The sequence below is a fragment of the Nuphar pumila genome, chromosome 6 (genome assembly GCF_984573655.1).
Source record: "Nuphar pumila chromosome 6, dmNupPumi1.hap1.1, whole genome shotgun sequence".
Lineage (NCBI taxonomy): Eukaryota > Viridiplantae > Streptophyta > Magnoliopsida > Nymphaeales > Nymphaeaceae > Nuphar > Nuphar pumila.
The window spans coordinates 92549211-92568634 of NC_143254.1; the positions used below are offsets into that span (position 1 = coordinate 92549211).

Below are 19424 nucleotides of genomic sequence, written 5' to 3' on the forward strand. Positions count from 1 at the left end.
CAGATGACACGTGTCATTGAACAATAAAAAAATAGTAAACAAATTTTTAATCCCCTCAACTTTTTGAAGTGATTAAATTACCGACGCATACCTGCATCGGTTTGGACAGATAGTGCTTATTCATGTGAAACTGCATTAACTTTGTCTCTGCTCATTCTTGAAACATTTGATAAGAGTAGCATCACTTTGGTAGAGCATAATTAGGGCACCTGAGTTTTGGATATCAACTGAACTCCTGGCTCATTATCTGAAAAATTCTCCATTGCATATGGTATTTTCAAGACCTCGTTAAGAAAAATATTTCTCTGGAGAACCGAAAGCCTTGCTGAGAATGACAGCAAAATTCTATTTGTTGAAAAAGTAAGTTCCCAGTCATTTGTCCATTTAACAAGCTATACATGTGTACGTAGAATAGCGATCAGTTGTAGCCTATATACACGGTTTTTCATGAAGAGCCCATAACATTAGCTCCAGAAATCTTGAAACAGAAAGAAAAGAAAAGTTTGCTGCAAAATACTCCTTCCGCGGAAGTTGAATCACTAGTGTATTAGCTGTACACTTGCAATGTCTAGAAATGCAATCTTATCAGACTTTAACTCTTCTCTGCTGCCTCTGCTGGAAGGTTCAGATCGAAGAGTAGGTCACCAAGCGATTCTTCACGAGCCCGCTTACGGTTAGAGCACCCAGTAGCAAACCCACAGACTTGCTCACCAGGTCTGCCAGACTTGGTTTCCCCTGTGTAAACCGGAATTGCATGACCATAACTCACTCTGTCAGTAGTTTTTGAAAGACATGAGCTGTCTTAATTTTTCTCCATATTCGGTTCCATTAACACTAATTATGAGAGCAAGGTTTTACAAAAATGGAGAAGAAAAATAATCAGCAAAAGGTTGATGGAAAAATCAATCTTTTGCATAGTAAATGCAGTTCAAAACGGTATGCGTTCAAAAATCAGATGTAAACATGTAACCATGCATAAGCAAAAAACATCATCAACAAATGACTGCTAGGTAATGGAACCACCACCAAAGTCATAATGTTGCTAAATGTTTTCTCAGACCTTTAAAATAATAATAATGATAAATATCAGGCAAAGCAATGAAGAGATAAGCAACCAAAGGCATCGACATACTGACCAGTTCCTGTCATGCTTGAATCAGAAGCATCCGCAAAGCAGCTGTCAGTACTGGCTTTGGTACTGCCGAAACTTTGATCTGAATCACAAGAAATAGCAAGCTCTGAAGCTCTTTCCACACCTTTTGAGTTGTAAGGTGCAATACTGTGACTTGACCCCAGAGATCCCAACAAATCATTCTCAATGCATTCGTACCTACATGTAACATCAGATTCAGGGAAATAAATGGCAAGTATAAACACACAAAATTGAAAACCAGAATCTTGGTTTACATTTTTTGGCAAAGCTTGTCTATGAGGACAGTCAGATTGATGATACGCATCCTTATGTCCAAAACCTTATTCTCAGGCAGATCATCAAAAGGTTCTTCAACAAGTTTAGAGAGCTTCTCTACAGTTCCCTCGAGCTGCTGTTGCTGATCCTCAAAAAGGTGCTGTTTCAGGTCTCTTTCCTTCTCTGACAATTCATCCTTAAAAAGCTCTCCAAACATGTAAAAAGCAAAGGGATATGAGTAAGAAAGCACACGCCTAGATCTGAACAGTCTATGAAGTCCATTTGTGACCCAAGAATAATCACTGACTCCTGTTTCTTTATTTTCTGAAGTCAAAATCTTATTCTGCACAGCCTCCTTCAACTTGGTCTCAAGCTTGAAAGAATCTAAATGGGCTTTATACCGTGAATGATAATGCATGTATCGAGCTAATTCCTGCTTTGCCCGTTCAGCTTTTTTCTCACCGTCTTCTTTGTAACGTCCACAACTATGACCTTCAATACTTGTCCAAGTATGCTCGCGGCGAGTAGCAGCACCACACAACCAGCTGTCAGTACAACAAAATGTTAAAACAATTGCAATTCTTCTTAAATGCAAAAAGGCATAATCATTTCTGAACCTATGTCGTAGTATTGGCTTGGATGTAGACATGTTGAGGCGATTCCTCATCACCAAGATTTAACTGTACCTTTTATCAGTTTCGTTATGAAATCTCAACACATTAGTAAAATAGAATTTTACTTCTCCCTCACGAAAAAGTAAAAAGAACTCAGATCTAATAAAACTGGGTTAAGATTATTTCGGCCAGAATCAGTCCATGAAGGACCTGCCACCTTGTCTTACAGACAAGCCTCAGAAATTGAATGGTAAAGATCTATCCCACCAGAGTGTTCCTCGCAACATCAACCTCAGAACATTGTTTGCTTCCCCCTTGATGATGAAACCCAATCAGAAAGGTTGGGTTTCTTCGTCCTTTCTTGGTTATAAAAGAGGACAATTATCATTAAACAAGATACTAATAATCACAAATCAAATAAATAGAAAACACAACAAAATTGAGTGGACTACAATCTAGAAATTGTAAATGAAAGGAATATGCCAGTAATCATAAATCAAACGATAAAAACCTGCAGCAAATCAATTGGAAAGTGTGTTCTCCACTGACAAACTATCAGTTGGGACTCTTGGATTTTCTTGAAAATTATACTACTAGAATTGCATAATTAAAATCATAAAAATAAATAATTACACAAAATACATGAAAAGCAGAAAGCCCTCAACTTTGTATTGAAGAGGGTCTCCACTAACAACTCAAAAAAGAGAGGGTCACTTTCATTTCAAAAAACAAAAGTATGTCTCTTTCTGGAATAATAGAGCCTTTTTCTGCCAAAGTTCTAGAAACAAGAAAAGCACATAAAAGGAAACACCCGCTACTTTCTGGACTTTTTTTTTGCAGGACAGAGTGTATCCCATTTTCTCCACTAAACAAAGGTAAAGAAAAGAAAAAAAAAGGCTAGCCTGCAAAAAGATTATAGTTGGAATGTCATGCCACATGAAAACCATCCAATTAAGAGTTAAGTAGCAAAGCCTATTCACTGCTCAGGTAATTGTTGTTGCACAATGTGAGATGAACAAATCGTACCAAAATGCCTGTCCACAGAGGCAGCTAACTAGGTTGCATCCACCATTCTTCTCCACAGGCTTGTGACACTTTGGGCAGGGCTTTGTGTGAACAGTCATCCAATTGATAGTTTCTGTCTCATCCTTACATTTCTTGGTCCAAAGATCCCACATCAGGCACGAGCAAGGTGAATGTGCTTCTGATGAGCAACTAAAGCAAAACTGCAATCCACACGTACATTCTACCTCACAACAAGAATCATCTTCGACACGAATTGCATTTCCACAGTGTGGAACGCTTGGGCACCACTTAACCTTGTTATTGTCCTCAATATATGACTCTAAAAGAAACCTTTCAAAACGATCTGCGACATCAGGATGCTTAGTACTGACCAGACTTCTGACAATGGCTTCATCACATATAGCATTGCACTTGTGTGCCATGCATGTTATGCGCCTACTTTGTCCCTCATTTATCTTAATAATAAAATGCTCTGTCCAACCTGGCAACGGAAAGCATAAGAAAATACTAGAAATTCCACAAAAAGATTCCTAAATAAATTGTACTATTAGAACTGAATCTCATTCTTACAGATATTGCAGAAGCAGTGGCCACAGTCCATAGCTGTAGCTTCATCTGAAGACACCTCTTCAATACAGATATCACATGTGATGCTCGTTTTTGAATGTAAGGAAGTTTGGTTATTTGACTCCAACAACGTAATCCCTGCCTCACTAAATAACCGATCTTTCCCCTTATCTACGAGCACTGCTAATAGCCTCTCAACATTCCACCGGTGATAAATCAGTAGAGTTCTTGCATGATGTTCGTTCAAAGTTAGTAAATCCATCACTCTCTGCAAATCTTCTTTCTGTTGATCAATATAAATCAGTTCAGATATGCATAGATAAAAACAACATATAAACCACAAGATATCTTTGGAGACATAGGAATTGAAGTTGAAGAAGAAATTTAATAATTTAGAAATCAGCAATTTAATAATTGGTTGAATTGTTTAGAAACAATTGAATGACCAGAGAATAATACGTGGAGATCATTTAGAAAAAGGGGAAAGGAAGTGTGCCACTATATTTGGGGAAATGTGAGAGAACAAGTGTTTTATAGAAACAATGAAAAGTTTTTTTTTTGGAAAGATAAATGTTGGAACAATTTGAAAGCATTAAAGCCAAGAAAATTTTTGTATAACATAGTTCCCAATTACTATATTTGGGTAAACTCTAACAAAACTAAAATGTTTGTCCCTATTAATATTTAATACTTGACATGAACTGCTATGAAGTACATCATATACCTGTGCTGCCAAAAGGGAGGCTCTTGTAATAACCTGAAAAAGACAAAAGATGCTGTAAAGATCAAATTGAACCAATGATTAAAATGAAATGTGAAACTATATCTAACTAAAAACTTCCTGAGTTGCATGCAAAACAGTAGGCCAACGAAAATTGTTCCCAGGTCCAACACCTTATCAAGAGGGGAAAAAGGACTTGGATTGTTATGCTAACGAGAAATACAAGCTAAGTCACAGGGACTCGGCAAAGCAGGTGCAACACCCCCGTCGATGCGACGCGGGTGCGGTCAACACGACCCTGGGTGCAGTCAACGCACCTAGGATCATTTTGGTCCAATTTTTTGAACGTTAAAAAAAATCAATGAAAAAGGAGAATTAGGGCAAAAAAAAATTCCCTAATCTCCTCTCTCGCATAGCTCAGCTCGAGTCCTCCCGATGCCACCTCCTCCTCTCCCTCGTCACAGGTACCCTCTAGCTCCCTCTCTCTCTCTCTCTTCTTGTGTCTGAAATGGAGGGGCCGAGCCCCCCTGCTCCCTCTCGCTCTCATGTTGGGTCGGCAGGGGAGGGGTTGAGACCCCCCCTGCTCCCTCTGATTTTGACAGGGGAGGGGCTCGACCCCTCCCTGTTTTCGGCAGGGGAGGGACCGAGCCCCCCTCTCGCTCTCTTGTTGGGTCGGCATGGGAGGGGCTGAGCCCCCCTTGCTCCCTCTGTTTTCGACAGGGGAGGGGCCGAGCCCCCCCTCTCGCTCTCTTGTTGGGTCGGCAGGGGCGGGGCCGAGCCCCCCCCCCCCCCCCCCACATGCTCCCTCTGTTTTCGACAGGGGAGGGGGCCGAGCACCCCACCCTGCTCCCTTTGATTTCAGGGGAGGGGCCGAGCCCCCCCCCCCCTGCTCCCTCTGTTTTCGACAGGGGAGGGGTCGAGCCCCCTTCCCTGCTCCCTCTTATTTCAGGGGAGGGACTGAGTCCTTCCCTGTTTTTGGCAGGGGATATAATATATATATATTATATATTTTTATATCAAGATAATGTTTGTATAATTGATTTAAAATTTTGAATATATATATATATATATATATATTTGTGTTTTCAGGATAAAAATGATGAATAAAGATAAAGGACTTGCGTCATCCTCATCCCAACATTTGAGTTCTGCTGCTAGTTTTGCTGATAGTTGTAGGGGCCACTATAGGTACATGTAGATAAACTTGCAAAAACTGGAGGAGGAGGTGGTGAAAACAAGAGATTTTGATGCAAGCTCTGTGAAAGAGATTTTGTTGGGTCTTACACAAGAGTGAAGGCTCATTTGTTGAAGATACCAGGACATGGCATTTCAGGATGTAGAAAAGTTGATGAGGCAATGCGAAGACAATACAAGAAGAATATGAGAAGAGAAAGACCATGACCGATTCTTGTGCGGTTAGTGTGTCATTTGCAAGCCACCAAAAAGATGCTGAAAAAAAAAGTCAATGTAGGAGGTAAAGGAACGATACAAGCAGCATTCAATACATATAGAAGACAAGAATTTGATAGAAAAGTTGAGAAGTATTTTTATTCTAGTTCACTCCAATTTAATGCGGCTAGAAATCTTTATTGGAAGGATTTAGTAACATCCTTGGCAAATTGTAATTTGAGTAGCTATGTGTCTCCAAGCTCAGAAAAAATATAAACCACACTTCTTAAATGGAGTTTCTATTGTGTCTGATGGATGGACAGATATTCAAAGGCGTCCACTGATCAATTTTATTGCTTCTTCGCTTAGTGACCCGATATTCTTGAAAGCAGTTGACGCATCTGGAGAATATAAAAATGCAAAGTATTTGAAGGGATTGTTTATAGAAGTCATAAAAGAAGTGGGTGATCAGAATGTTGTACAAATTATTACAGACAACGCTTAAGTTTGTAAAAGTGCAGCGTTGAGTTTGGAGAGTGACTACCCTCATATTTTTTGAACTCCCTGTGTAGCACACAACTTAAATTTGGCCCTAAAGAGCATATGCAACCCCAAAGAAAAAGAAAATTCACAAGCATATGCTTTATGCTCATGGATTGAAAATTTAGAAAGAAATGTCAAAAGCATTAAAAATTTTGTTGTTAACCACCATCATGCTAATGCTATATTTAATATGCATTCTGACTTGAAATTGTTGGTCGCTGAAACACGTTTTGTGTCCATCATTATGATGGTGAATAGGATTAAAAAAGTGAAGAATGCTTTGGTTAGCATGATGACCGATGAAAATTAGACATTTTATCGTGTTGATGATGATGTCAAGGTTGAAAAAATTAAGAAATTCATTGTTGATGATGAGTTTTGGGACAAAGTAGTATACTTTCTTCAATTTACCTAGCCTATTTGGGAAATGTTGAAAGAAGTTGATAAGGATGAGCCCATGCTTCACAAAGTTAATGAAATATGGGATAATATGATTGAAAAAATGCAAGTTGTTGTTTTCAAGAATGAAGAAAAAAATCCTGCATTGGATGATTCAGAATTTTTTAACCATATTCATTCAATTTTAGTCAGAAGATGGGATAAGATCAACACACCTTTGCATTGCATGGCACATTCTCTTAATCCAAAATATTATGCAAAAAAGTGGCAAATATGTGATATTGGTCGTGTCCCTCCAAATCTAGACCCAAAGCTATCAAGACATAGAAATATGTGTATGATAAGACTTTTTCCTGAAGCATATCTTCTAAATCAAGTCACACAAGAGTTTGAAAAATTTTCATCTTCGAGATTATATGGACCAACATTATTCGCGAGAGAGGAGGATAATATAAATCCTATCACATGGTGGTCAACATTTGGATCAGAAACACCTCTTCTCCAACGTCTTACATTATGATTGCTATCGCAACCTGCTAGTTCATCTTATTGTGAAAGAAATTGGAACACATATTCTCAAATCCACAACGTGAAGAGAAACAAACTCACAAACAAGCATACAGAGGATTTAATATATGTTCATTCAAATCTTCGACTACTTTCGCGAACTAATGATGAATACAAGTACTAATTTGCTCTCTTAGTTATTTGATTATTTATTATTTAATTTTTTATTTAAATATATTTTTATTGTATTTAACATTTTCAAATTGGGTTTGTAACGCAGACAAGGAACATCAAAATTTTGAGATGTAAACACAAAAGAGTGTGACTTCGAGGGAGACCATGATTTCAACATGACAAACATGGATTTATCTGATCCCAGTCTTCCTTCTAATGATGCATTTGATGATGAAGAAGAAAATTATTAAGATCCATTACTTTTGGTATGTAATTTAATTCTTTTCTGCTTTACTTATTTGATCGATATTTAGGTTGATTTATGTAATTGCTTTACTTATTTGATTGATATTTAGGTTGATATATTGTATGCATGATGAATGATATTATGACAATGTCAACTGCTAAAACTTTAAAATTATATATATATATATATATATATATATATATATATTTACATTTTTGCCCTGCAGCACCCCCCCCGCACCCTAGGTTTTTGAAAGTGCCGCACCCGCACCCATGTGACTTAGAGTACAAGTTTCAAGAAGATGCCAAGACTTCAGAAAGCATGGCACTGACAATCCACTAATACAAATAATTCTACAGTCAGAAGGATTCCTGTAGAAGCATTTTTACACTATAGAAAGCAGGAGAGATTTTTGTCTACAGTTCTCAGAAGCTTTCATAAAACATGCACAAGCAGTGGCCTATGTTCAAGAAGGATGTTGCACTAATTCCACTATCCACAAAGGTAAATACTAGGCTGCCACTGGGTCAGGCCTGAGCCAGATCTGAGTGGATCTAGATACAAATCCGACTTTGAGGCTCAGGTACTGAAATCAGTCTAGTCCGAGTCTCACTGGACCTGACTTAGGCAGGAGCAGACCAGCTTTGGGATAACGAAAAGCAGACCAGGTAAAACGTTTAATCTTTTATATATTTTACATTAAAATTTCCAGATCTTAATCTAAGTCACACAAGACACATGGACATGATGGCGCAGATTCGACTCGAAAGTTCAAAAATATTTTGAAACATAGGACACGAGGACACATAAATTTTCATTCAATAAAAAGCTATTTTTCGTATTTTAATATTAAAAAATACATTTTATAGAAATAAAACTAAAAACATTAAAATAATATTAAAATATTCACTGTAAGTGTTATGTCCGTGTCCACGTGTCCGCTCATGTCACCAGGGACACACCACCAAAATGGCGCATCCCTGTCACATAGATCTTAATTGAAACCCAAACCAGGAAATGTTGAAGCAACAACAAAATTATAGAACCAGAATGGTTCTACATATCTGCACGTCCAAATCAAGCTTTCTTTACCACCTGGTGCCTATGTGATGTTACCTACTTACCTCCACGAAATGTGACATGAACAAAACAAGATTTCATAGAGCCTCTAAATCAACACAAACACATCATTGAGCTATACCAAATTTGCATTTTGACATTTGCAAACAATCTCTCTCTCTCTCTCTCTCTCTCTCTCTCTCTCTCTCTCTCTCTCTCTCTCTCTCTCTCTCTCTCTCTCTCTCTGCAGCACCCCTTGTTCATGCTCAGCTCACTAACATGTTGCATTTTAAAATTATACATCTAAGTTCACCTTGATTTATTTGGGTTCAGTCAAAAGCAAAATGAACTAACATGGGTCAATTTAACAACCAACCATGACAAATCTAGGCTTGATCGAGATTTAACCCACCTGTTTGTATCGTCCTAGTTTGGTATGACAGGAGCCTAGAATGATCTATAGGAATGCACAATGACCTGAACTAGCTCAGGATTGTCTTGGGTTCGGCCCGTTTAAGCTCAGCATGAACTTGTCAAGAAAATAAATGAGTCGAACTTGATGGGTTCACACTCTGATACATATACTAGCCGAAGGAAAATGTAATTCATCAACTTTTTCGTAGACCACAAAGCAGAAACGCCCTCAAAGTTTAAAAGAAAACCCTTAATTTCACATATCCAGCCAATTCCGCCCCTCTTTAACAAGCACTGACACACAGCAAAACCCACGAACACAAAAACTCCACGAACGAACAAAGGATCAAGTCTATCAAGATTAACCTCCAACCCACACCAGAACCCAAAAGAAAACCTTAACCAACAAATTCAGCCAGTTCCCTCCCACCCTCTTCGTCACAGAAAGCAAACTCCAAAAAGACGGAAAATCATCTCGATCAATGAAGCAACATGATCAGGACAAAAACAAAATACCCGGAAATAATCACAAATAAAGGAAGCAAAAAACACGCGCATCGATAACCTCAACACCGCATTGCCATCAAACGCACAAAATTCAAGCCTACGCACAAACCCACACCGATTGCACCGTCGAAACCCTAAATTTCATCAAACCACTAACCATCACCACCAAATTCACGCAATCCCTAAACCCTAAACACAACAATCAATCGAGCCGATCAAGAAAACAAACGTAAAAGAGAGATAACACCAAGAACCGATCATCGACCGTCGATCACCGATCATCGGCCGTCGATCACCGATCATCGACCGTCGATCGTCGGTAGATACAGGGCGTACCTTGATGCTGGAGATGCTGGTGGAGGGCCAGGCGGAGTCGTCGACCTCCTGCTCGATCCCGTCGAGGGAGTCGCGGTCGCAGTAGTACTCGTCGTCGTTGCTGAGAAACTCCTCCATCGGAAAGCTAAACTCTCGATCGGAGACGGCCGGTATGCGGTGGCGATCTCATGCGATTCCGGCGATCGATCGATCGACCGAACCTGATCGCTGACCCAAATAACGCCTCCCCCTTCTCCTTCTTTTGCCTCCCTCCCAAGCGAAGACGGAAACTGAGAGAGAGAGAGAGATCGCGGACTCGAAACGCGTCGATTCCGTCGCGAGGCTGAATAGAGTGAGTGAGGAAGGGTTTTGGATTCCGGGGCGTTGGGGTTGCTCGATCAATCCGCTCTCCCGGATCCTGCGGTCGAAATGCACGGGATGGCAATTTTACGCTCTCTCTCTCACACACACACACATGGGTCCACTCCGAGATGGCTGCTCTCTCGGCCTGACTGAGCTCAGTCGTGGACTTATATGTCTGTCTCAGTCTTTGGCCTGAACTCTCAGTTTAGATTTGGGAAATGAACCGAGTTGCTTGTGGCTTGGGTTGGTTCGGCTGGTGTTTGTTAGGGCTTTACCTTTGTGATGATGAATTTGACTTCTTAAGGTCAGAAAAGTCACTTTAAGAGCTATTTTTACTTTTTAGGATAAATTTGAAAAATTACTTTTCTCTCAAAAACTGTTTTTGCTTTTTGTATTTTAAAACAAAAGGCTTGTTTTATTTAATATTACATTTTTTTTCAAAATGTCATCACCTTTGAAGGTGTTTTTATCGTTTCAATCAGTCAAACATTGTTAATATTAAGTTGCCAACAATAAACTTAGGCTCATTGGCTCAGGCCTATCATGTGCAACAACTCAGCCCAGCTACGAACTCAAGGTTGAGCTTGAGCTATGACGCCAAGCTGGGTTCTTTTAACATACGTTTCTGGTGTGTTGGGCCTAGCAACAGCCACAGTCTCCTTGCATCGGTCCAAATGGCAGGGCTGTCAATGGCTCGAACTTGGATCCAACCCAGCTTATCAAGCTTTGAGGAGCTTGTACTGGGTCTAGCAGGCTTCACTTTAGGCAGGACAATCCAGACTCAGCACCGGATTGGGGTGCAAACAGATCAGATATGGGTTGAATCATGACAGACCTAAATCCAAATCCGAAATTCAAATAGTGAATCTGGATCCTAATAATATTCAATGAGAAGGGTTAAATGCACATCAGAAACATGTGACACCACAGAAAATCAAGTTCTTTACATGTAAAAAAAATATTCGTACTGAATTTTGATCCAAATTTGAAAATTAAATCCGACTTAAAACACTGAGTCAAATCCAAAAATAAAACCAGTAGGCAAATCTGAACGTGCATTAGGATCTTATTTTAAAGACCGGAATCCAAAATTAACATGTTGGATTCACGTTTCATATCCAACCATAGCAAAATCCAGAAACAACCATATCAAATTAATTGGGTAAAACCTTCTTTTAAATATTTTTACACGTAACGTCACCGGGACAATAACTGACCCCAGATAGGATTTGGGTCTGATATAAACCTCAAAGCCAAACCTGGGTGCATTTAATACTCGATAATATGGTGGGTTAAAACCGATTAGCTAATTGGCTCAAACCGAGCCACCATCACAAAGAAGATTCTTCCTTATCAGAATGAATACTACAAACAAGTGGGAATATAAATGGGTCGGATGCATGGACCAACACATCCTACATGATTTAGAGTTTGACCTTATCAGATAAAAATTCCCATAATCCAGTGGGTTGATTATCAGGCTTGGATCTTTTTTAGGAACTTGGACATGAAAAGCCCCAAACTAGATCCAAGCAGGGCAGGATCCCAATTGATCCCAGCCCAACTGGAACATTGTGCAGAGCTTCACTTCAGTCCAATCTTGATCCACTTACAATTGAATATGATATAGGTTAACCCATATGCGGCCTTTGGGGCATCCAATGATTATCGTGTTTCTCTGACCCGGATCCAGCACATCCATTATCCAGTTTCTCCGCAATTTTATGAAGTATCAAACCCAGATTAGATTTCAGGCCTGATCCAGATTTAGCTTGCAGGATCTAAAATCAAGACTAGGTTTAATCTCAATTCATCAGTCCCAATAAACCCACCAGATCATAGTCAGTTGGGCCTCTCTCTCTCTCTCTCTCTCTCTCTCTCTCTCTCTCTCTCTCTCTCAGGTAACTGACCCATCAGGACGCACTCAAACCCGCCCAAATAACAAGTAGCTGGGTTTGGGTTCGGGTTCAGGTTATGTTCGGGCCAAGAAAATGAAATTTCCCACTCGTATACCTAACAGTTTGTATATTTATTAAAAAATACATACAAAATACTCGGGACAAGCTGGGTAGCATTGGATATCTGACAAAAATCATAACCCAAATCCAAGGGTCGGTTTTGAGCCGACCCAAATAATATTTGAGTCAACATTTTTATGCTCATAGTCTTCAGGTTTGGTTGGGCTGGCACACACACACATCCATAATTCCCATATCAGTAGAATTTTCAAGCAAATCCATGGATATATAGAAAGAAACACTGGGTAAGGAAGAAATGAGAAACCCAACAAAAAAAATAACTTGAACAAGAAAACAGAAATTCAAAGGCGTTAGATACATTTACTGAACAGCTGCAAGGCAATGACTTCAAGAAAACAAAAAAGGATGACAAGAATCAACAAACCTCAACGCTTAGAAAACTGGGGAGCTTTCCGGGCCTTCTTGAGGCCAGCCTTCTTCCTCTCCACAACCCTCGAGTCTCTTGTTAGAAGGCCTTCCTGTCTCAGTGGCCCTCGGTGGTTCTCACTCACCTTGAGCAGGGCGCGCGCAATCCCAAGAGAGATTGCCTGAGCCTGACCAGACAGCCCTCCCCCATGAGCTTTCACAAAAACGTCATAGGAACTTTCGTACCCCAACGTTAACAATGGGACTTTGATGTACTGCAGCCATAGCGGGTTGCCTTGAAGATACTCCTGCATATGGAGAAATTTTTTAAACACTAAAGAACCATATATGCACAAAATACTGATATAAGTCAATTTCCTAAAATTATGGCATAAAACTACGCATGATTATCCAGAGAAAGCATCTGAATCTTGGATGAAAAGATGAACAGTAAAAGTCTCAAATTGTCATAAGAATCTTTAAGATGCAATTGTCATAAGGCACACAGGAACCTATAGCAGTTCTAAGCTAAGACAAGCATGTGTGCATCATAAGTCAACCATTTCATGGTGGCCATACTACTACCACAAATCAACAATATTACCATAAATATTAATCAAACCAGCCTTCATAACCAAGTCCACCAGCTCTTCTTTTATCCAAAATGCAAGAGCACAACGCATAGCTTTGCCATTCCCTGATCCCCCCACTCCTACATTCAATGCTCTGGAGAGCATCTTAACACGTTCAGATTACTGAGAAATACCCAGAAAAGCAAACACATGGAACATCAACCAACAGATAAACAAGAAACTTTTCAAGTTCCTCTGCAGCGGTCATTTTCTGCTTTCACCTAGCTCCAGTGCAAATATTGATACCTGGATCACACAACTAGTCCAACCCAACCATGCTGTTTAGGTGCTAATTGTCAGCTTATCATTAGCTGATATGATCATAGTTCAAACCTTGTGCATCAGATAATCTTAATTAGGGTTATTTGTAAATTACCCACATACTATTAATCATCTGTGCATAAATAAACCACATGGGCAATGAGCCGGGGCACCCACAGAAGGCATTGTCACTGGGAATGTACATTAAACAGGATACAGAAAACTCATAATCATGAACTCAATCCAAAACTTGCTAGGTATGTTTGCATTCATCATACTTTTGGTTGTATCCACCAAATGCCTATCTACATTATGATAGAAAGATCTAAAGCATTGGAGAAGTTTAAAGATTTCACATTGATGTGTTAAAAAAACTAGGTAAAATAGATTTGATGCCTATAAGCAGAAAATCACATCAGGCTAACTTTCAAATACTAAGAAGGCAAGCATTTGACCTCACTTTAAATGTTAGAACCGATACCAACTTATAGTCAACCTTCTTTTTATGGCATTATTTTTAATTGTTATTTTGATTATAGTCATGTCATGTGGTTATACACTGCCGGTCCCAAGCCCGGATAAAGGAGGAGGGTTGCGGTAGGCCTGTGACAGCCAGCATAAAAACTTTGTCATATCCTATGAAAATGAACCAATATGAGAATTTCGTTGGGGCGTTCCCTACTGAGCGACGCGCTGTACTCTCTAGGCCCGGAGGCAGTGATAAATGTGCAAGGGTTGCTAGGTCGTCGCCCAGAAGCGACGCGTCACACCGGCGCCCGGGTGTGGTGTCAAATAGGCAAGGGTTCCCTCACTTTGTTGGACGGGTGGGGGTAAAGAAGTTAGTCCAAGACCATAAAATTAGGTTAGCCACTTGGAACATAGGGTCTTTAACTGGTAAGTTGGTAGAGTTAGTAGATGTTATGTGTAGGAGAAAGATTGATATTTTATGTCTTCAAGAGACCAAATGGGTAGGTGAGAAAGCTAAAGTGATAGAACCTTGGGGATATAAGATTTGGTATACAGGAATAAATAGGAATAGGAATGGAGTAGGGATTGTTATGAGTCGTCAGTTTATAGATAATGTAGTTGAGGTCCGTAGGAAGGGTGATAGAATTTTACTTATTAAATTAGTATTAGGTACGGATATTATTAATATTATTAGTGTTTATGCACCTCAAGTAGGTTTAGATGATTCCATTAAGCATCAATTTTGGGAAGATTTAGATGGAGTAGTACAAGAGACATCTTATGGAGAAAAGCTTTTCATCGGCGGTGACCTTAATGGACATGTAGGCATTAGTAGGGATGGATTTGAGAATATCCATGGAGGCTATGGTATAGGAGAAAGAAATGAAAGTGGAGAAAGGATTTTAGATTTTTGTTTGTCCTATGATATGATCTTAGCAAACACTTGGTTTAGGAAGAGGGAGTCTCACCTAGTAACATTTAAAAGTGGGGTTAATACGAGTCAGATAGATTTTTTCCTACTTAGAAAGAGAGATAGGGGTTGTTGCATCGATTGTAAGGTTATACCAGGAGAAAGTGTAGCTACACAACATAGAGTCTTAATTTTAGATCTTAGAATTAGACAATGCCGCAAAAGGGATAGACATAGGATAGATCCTAGAATTAAGTGGTGGGCACTGAAAGGAGATAAACAAGGAATGTTTGTAGAGCAGGTAGTTAAGGAAGTTGATTGGTGTCTCGAGGAGGATTCAGAATCAATGTGGAATAAGATAGTGGGTGGTATGAGAAAAGTAGCTAAGGAGGTATTGGGTGAGTCTAAAGGCGGTGCACCACTAGGTAAGGATACATCATGGTGGAACGAGGATGTCAAATTAGCTATTAAGGTTAAAAGAGAGTGTTATAGAAATCTAAGAGTCGTGATAATGAGAATTTGGAGAAGTATATGATAGCAAAGAAGGAAGCTAAAAAAGTTGTTCGAAACGCGAGGGCTAAGGTATATAAGGAGGTTTATGACAAGTTGGATACCAAAGAAGGCGAGAAGGATATTTATAGGCTTGCAAAGATGAGAGATAGGAAATCGAAGGATTTGGGTATGGTTAGATGTATCAAAGATAAAACGCAAAGGGTTTTAGTCAAAGATGAGGAGATTAAGGAGAGATGGAAAGATTATTTTGATAAGCTATTTAATAATAGTCATGCTCAAGATCTTGGAGACTTCTTCATTCCTTTTCATGAGATAAATCGTGACTTTATGCGCAAGATTCAAAAGAAAGAAATTGCAGAGGCTTTGAAGAAAATGAAATCAAGAAGGGCAGTTGGCCCAGATGGTATACCTATCGAGGCTTGGAAATGCTTGGGAGAGAAAGGTTTAGAATGGTTGACAAATCTTTTTAACTTGATTTGGCGAACAAATAAGATGCCTAATGAGTGGAGGAAGAGTACTTTGGTGCCTTTATATAAGAATAAGGGTGATATACAAGATTGCACAAACTATCGTGGTATAAAACTCATGAGTCACACTATGAAACTTTGGGAGAGGGTGATTGAGTCTAGGTTGAGGAAGGTTGTCATGATATCGGAGAATCAATTTGGTTTTATGCCTGGAAGATCAACTATGGAAGCTATACATCTTCTTAGACAACTTATTGAAAGATATAGAGAGAGGAACAAAGATTTGCATATGGTTTTTATTGATTTAGAGAAGGCATACGATAGAGTACCTAGGGACGTTCTCTGGTGGACAATGATGAAGAAAGGTGTTTCTCTCAAGTACATTAGTATAATTAAAGATATGTATGAAGGAGTAGTAACCAATGTCCGCACTTGTGGAGGGGTGACAACCAATTTCCCGATAACGGTTGGGTTACATCAAGGATCTGCTTTAAGCCCTTTCCTATTTGCGATAGTGATGGATGAGCTTATGAGATCAATTCAAGAAAATGTACCGTGGTGTATGTTGTTTGCTGATGATATTGTTTTGATTGATGAGTCTAGAGCTGGGGTTAATGCTAAGTTAGAATTATGGAGACAGACATTGGAAGCTAGAGGTTTTAAGTTGAGTAAGAGTAAGACTGAATATATGGAATGTCGGTTTAGTAAGCAACGAAGTAGTGATGGGAGTGTAGTGAAGCTTGGTGAGCAAGATATACCGGTGAATGATTATTTCAAATATTTGGGATCCATCATTCAAAAGTATGGAGAAATTGATGGAGATGTAAATCATAGGATAAAGGTTGGGTGGATGAAATGGAAAAGTGCTACTGGAGTGCTGTGCGATCGTAGAATGCCATTGCGGTTGAAGGGAAAGTTTTATAGGACGACTATTAGACCCACTTTACTATATGGTACGGAATGTTGGGCTGCCAAGAGACATCATATTCAAAAAATGAGTGTAGCTGAGATGCGGATGCTTAGATGGATGTGTGGAAATACAATAAAAGATAAGATTCGGAACAAAGAGATACGTAAGAAGGTAGGTGTTGCACCCATTGAAAATAAGATGCGAGAGAATCGTTTACGGTGGTTTGGACATATTCGGCGAAGGCCTAATGATGCTCCAGTTAGAAGGTTGGAGAAATGGGAAAATATATTAGTTAAAAGAGGTCGGGGTAGGCCTAGGAAGACTTGGATGGAGATGATAGGAAAGGATATGAATGCTTTGAACCTCACCGAGGACATGGCGTTGGATAGAAATGATTGGAGGAAAAGGATTCATGTGGAAGACCCAAAATGAATTTCTTTTTTGGTTCATATCGCTGACCCCAATTGTTTTGGGATGAAGGCGTAGTTGTTGTTGTTTGTTGTTGTTGTAGTCATGTCATGTGGTATGCTTGCCTATGTATATGTGATCGTGCATGTTATGCAATTATTTATTCATGAATAATGGGTCAGGTTCTTCTCTTTTGCTAGGATAAGCTCTAGCAAGTGTTTTTAGTATCAATTAAAAATATGGATCCACCAATGGCAATTGGAATAGCATACTTGTATTTGTTTCTATTCCTTGCTTAGTAATTTCAGTTAGAGACAGTAGGATAATGATTAAAGTCAACCTGATTACAGCTAGTAGTAGTAAAGCCCTAAGAGTTGATCGATACCTAGCAGGTCAGATCTAAACCTCAAGACCTGGTATTAGAGCGCTTCAAGTGCAGTTTGCCAATACAGCAACAATTGGTAACAAACATCCAGCACGGTCATGAGTTTCATTTAACAGTTTCTTGGATGACTACAGAGACTAGAGCACGACTATCAGAACTGGTGTACAATAGACCGTGAATTCTAGGCTGCAACCCGAGTAAAAGAAACCGGTAAAATTGCCCATAGCTGGTGAAAAGTAAAAGATAAACCTTCTACAGGCTGAACTCCAAACAACCATACATCAAAACAATCACACACAAATACGAAGAACATGTTCACATTAGACCAATGTGATGATATGAAGCTATATACAACAACATAGGAAGGAACACATATACATACCATAAACTGTGGTTGCACAACTCCTATCTAGCAATAAAAGAGCAAATTACAAGACTTAAAAAGTTCAGATCATCAGAAAGCAAGGGCTATAAAACTTTACCAAACTCAAACCGATGCATATTCTCAAAATCACTACAGAAAAGAGGTCAGTACTCGAATGCTCAATCGACCAAAGGAAACGGCCTCAGAATTCCCACATTGGGGCGTGTGAAGTATGGTAGATTTGGTGGGATCGGAATCCAGTCAAACTAAATCATTTGGCCCTTTCCCAGCTACACAGAGCAATTAGATTCCAATTCCTCTGAGTTCTATAAACCCAAACACGCTCGGCATCAAACGCCAGAAATTCTAAGCCACATTTGAACCCCAATCCCAGAATTCAAAGTGCATCCAATCCGAAAATACACCCCCAAACACAAAGACCGCGTTAGCGGTAATTCAAAACCCTAAACCGAAGAAAGGATTCCAAAAACCCTTGAATTGGGAGCAATACAATGCAATGCCCTACAAAAAAGAAACGATCCTCACCTTGGCGTCGCGGTAATTGATGATATACTTCCCCGTCCCTTCCTGGATAACGACGCGGGCGATGGCGCACTTCCGCCGGCCGGTGCCGATGAGAGGCTGCGCGGCGAACCCGCCGGGGAGCCGGGACTTGACGTGGGCCACGAGATCCGGCGCCTCCGCCGAAGCGGCAGCGGCGACGACCGGAAGGATTCTGGGGAGGTGCTTCGGAGGCGATCCCTTGAGGGAGAGGGGCTCCGTCGTTCTCGGAAGGGAGACCCTGAGGGGGACGCCCCTCAGGAAGAGGGGTCTGGAGTCGAAGGAGGAAGAGAGGGAGAGGGCGGAGAAGGAAGAGGAAAGGGACGACGAAGCGACCGCCATCGTCTGTTTCGGTTCGACTCTTCGAGCACAGGCGCGCTCAGAGCGTCTGAGGAAGAAGATTTGGGTGAGGAAGACGACGAGAGCCACATTCTCTCTCCCAAGCGGGAGATTCGGACCTTATCTTCCGGTCATCGCTCAGTCAGACGGATGTCTGGATCTAGGTCGGGTCATGATTGGACCCTATATTAGATCCGACTTTTAATGAGTGGGTCCGGAACCGGAACTTCCTTTTCCGGATCCGACCGAAACACTTTGTACAACTATGGATCTGGATCCAATCTGACCTACTGACATTGGATCCACACTGATAATGGGCCAGATATATTGGTTTTCCTACGTGATGTGACCCGGTTCTATATCTATTTATTTATCAGATCCCCCCGGCCCGAATCTGACCAAACCCAATATTGTTTGTTCCGAGTCCAACCTTTTACAGAACATATATTACTTTCATGGATCGTATCCACCCAAATTACCTTACTTGGATCTTTGGGTTATAATGCATCTTGGGGTCTTATATTGATCGATCCAAGTAGGGCTGTCAACGGGTCGGTTTTTAAAGAAGA

The 19424-nt window shown here is 40.1% G+C and overlaps 2 protein-coding genes across 3 annotated transcripts; both read right to left on the reverse strand.

Moving 5' to 3' along the window:
* Positions 1-335: 335 nt before the first annotated feature.
* Positions 336-10232, reverse strand: LOC149835163 (putative E3 ubiquitin-protein ligase ARI2). Of its 2 annotated transcripts, none has more exons than XM_090011738.1 (7): positions 9912-10232; positions 4340-4372; positions 3619-3898; positions 3049-3529; positions 1408-1953; positions 1137-1330; positions 336-735 (listed from the first exon to the last, which is right to left on the reverse strand). In XM_090011738.1, the coding sequence occupies exons 1-7, from the start codon at positions 10026-10028 to the stop codon at positions 593-595; spliced, it is 1794 nt and encodes a 597-aa protein (XP_089867864.1). In that variant the 5' UTR covers positions 10029-10232; the 3' UTR covers positions 336-592. The 2 variants fall into 2 exon arrangements, with proteins under 2 accessions (XP_089867864.1, XP_089867865.1); XM_090011739.1 differs by having other exon boundaries at positions 648-770.
* A 2296-nt stretch (positions 10233-12528) lies between these two features.
* Positions 12529-18988, reverse strand: LOC149835164 (small ribosomal subunit protein uS9c-like). Its single transcript, XM_090011740.1, has 2 exons — positions 18502-18988; positions 12529-12945 (listed from the first exon to the last, which is right to left on the reverse strand). The coding sequence occupies exons 1-2, from the start codon at positions 18856-18858 to the stop codon at positions 12658-12660; spliced, it is 645 nt and encodes a 214-aa protein (XP_089867866.1). The 5' UTR covers positions 18859-18988; the 3' UTR covers positions 12529-12657.
* Positions 18989-19424: the final 436 nt, after the last annotated feature.

Coding starts and splice junctions, on each gene's coding strand:
- LOC149835164 (XM_090011740.1), bottom strand. CDS start 18,858: ATGGCGGTCGCTTCGTCGTCCCTTTCCTCTTCCTTCTCCGCCCTCTCC. Junction 12,946..18,501: donor TCAATTACCGCGACGCCAAG/GTGAGGATCGTT, acceptor CTCCATATGCAG/GAGTATCTTCAAGGCAACCC.
- LOC149835163 (XM_090011738.1), bottom strand. CDS start 10,028: ATGGAGGAGTTTCTCAGCAACGACGACGAGTACTACTGCGACCGCGAC. Junction 4,373..9,911: donor CCAGCATCTCCAGCATCAAG/GTACGCCCTGTA, acceptor TGTCTTTTTCAG/GTTATTACAAGAGCCTCCCT. Junction 3,530..3,618: donor CCACTGCTTCTGCAATATCT/GTAAGAATGAGA, acceptor TTCCGTTGCCAG/GTTGGACAGAGCATTTTATT.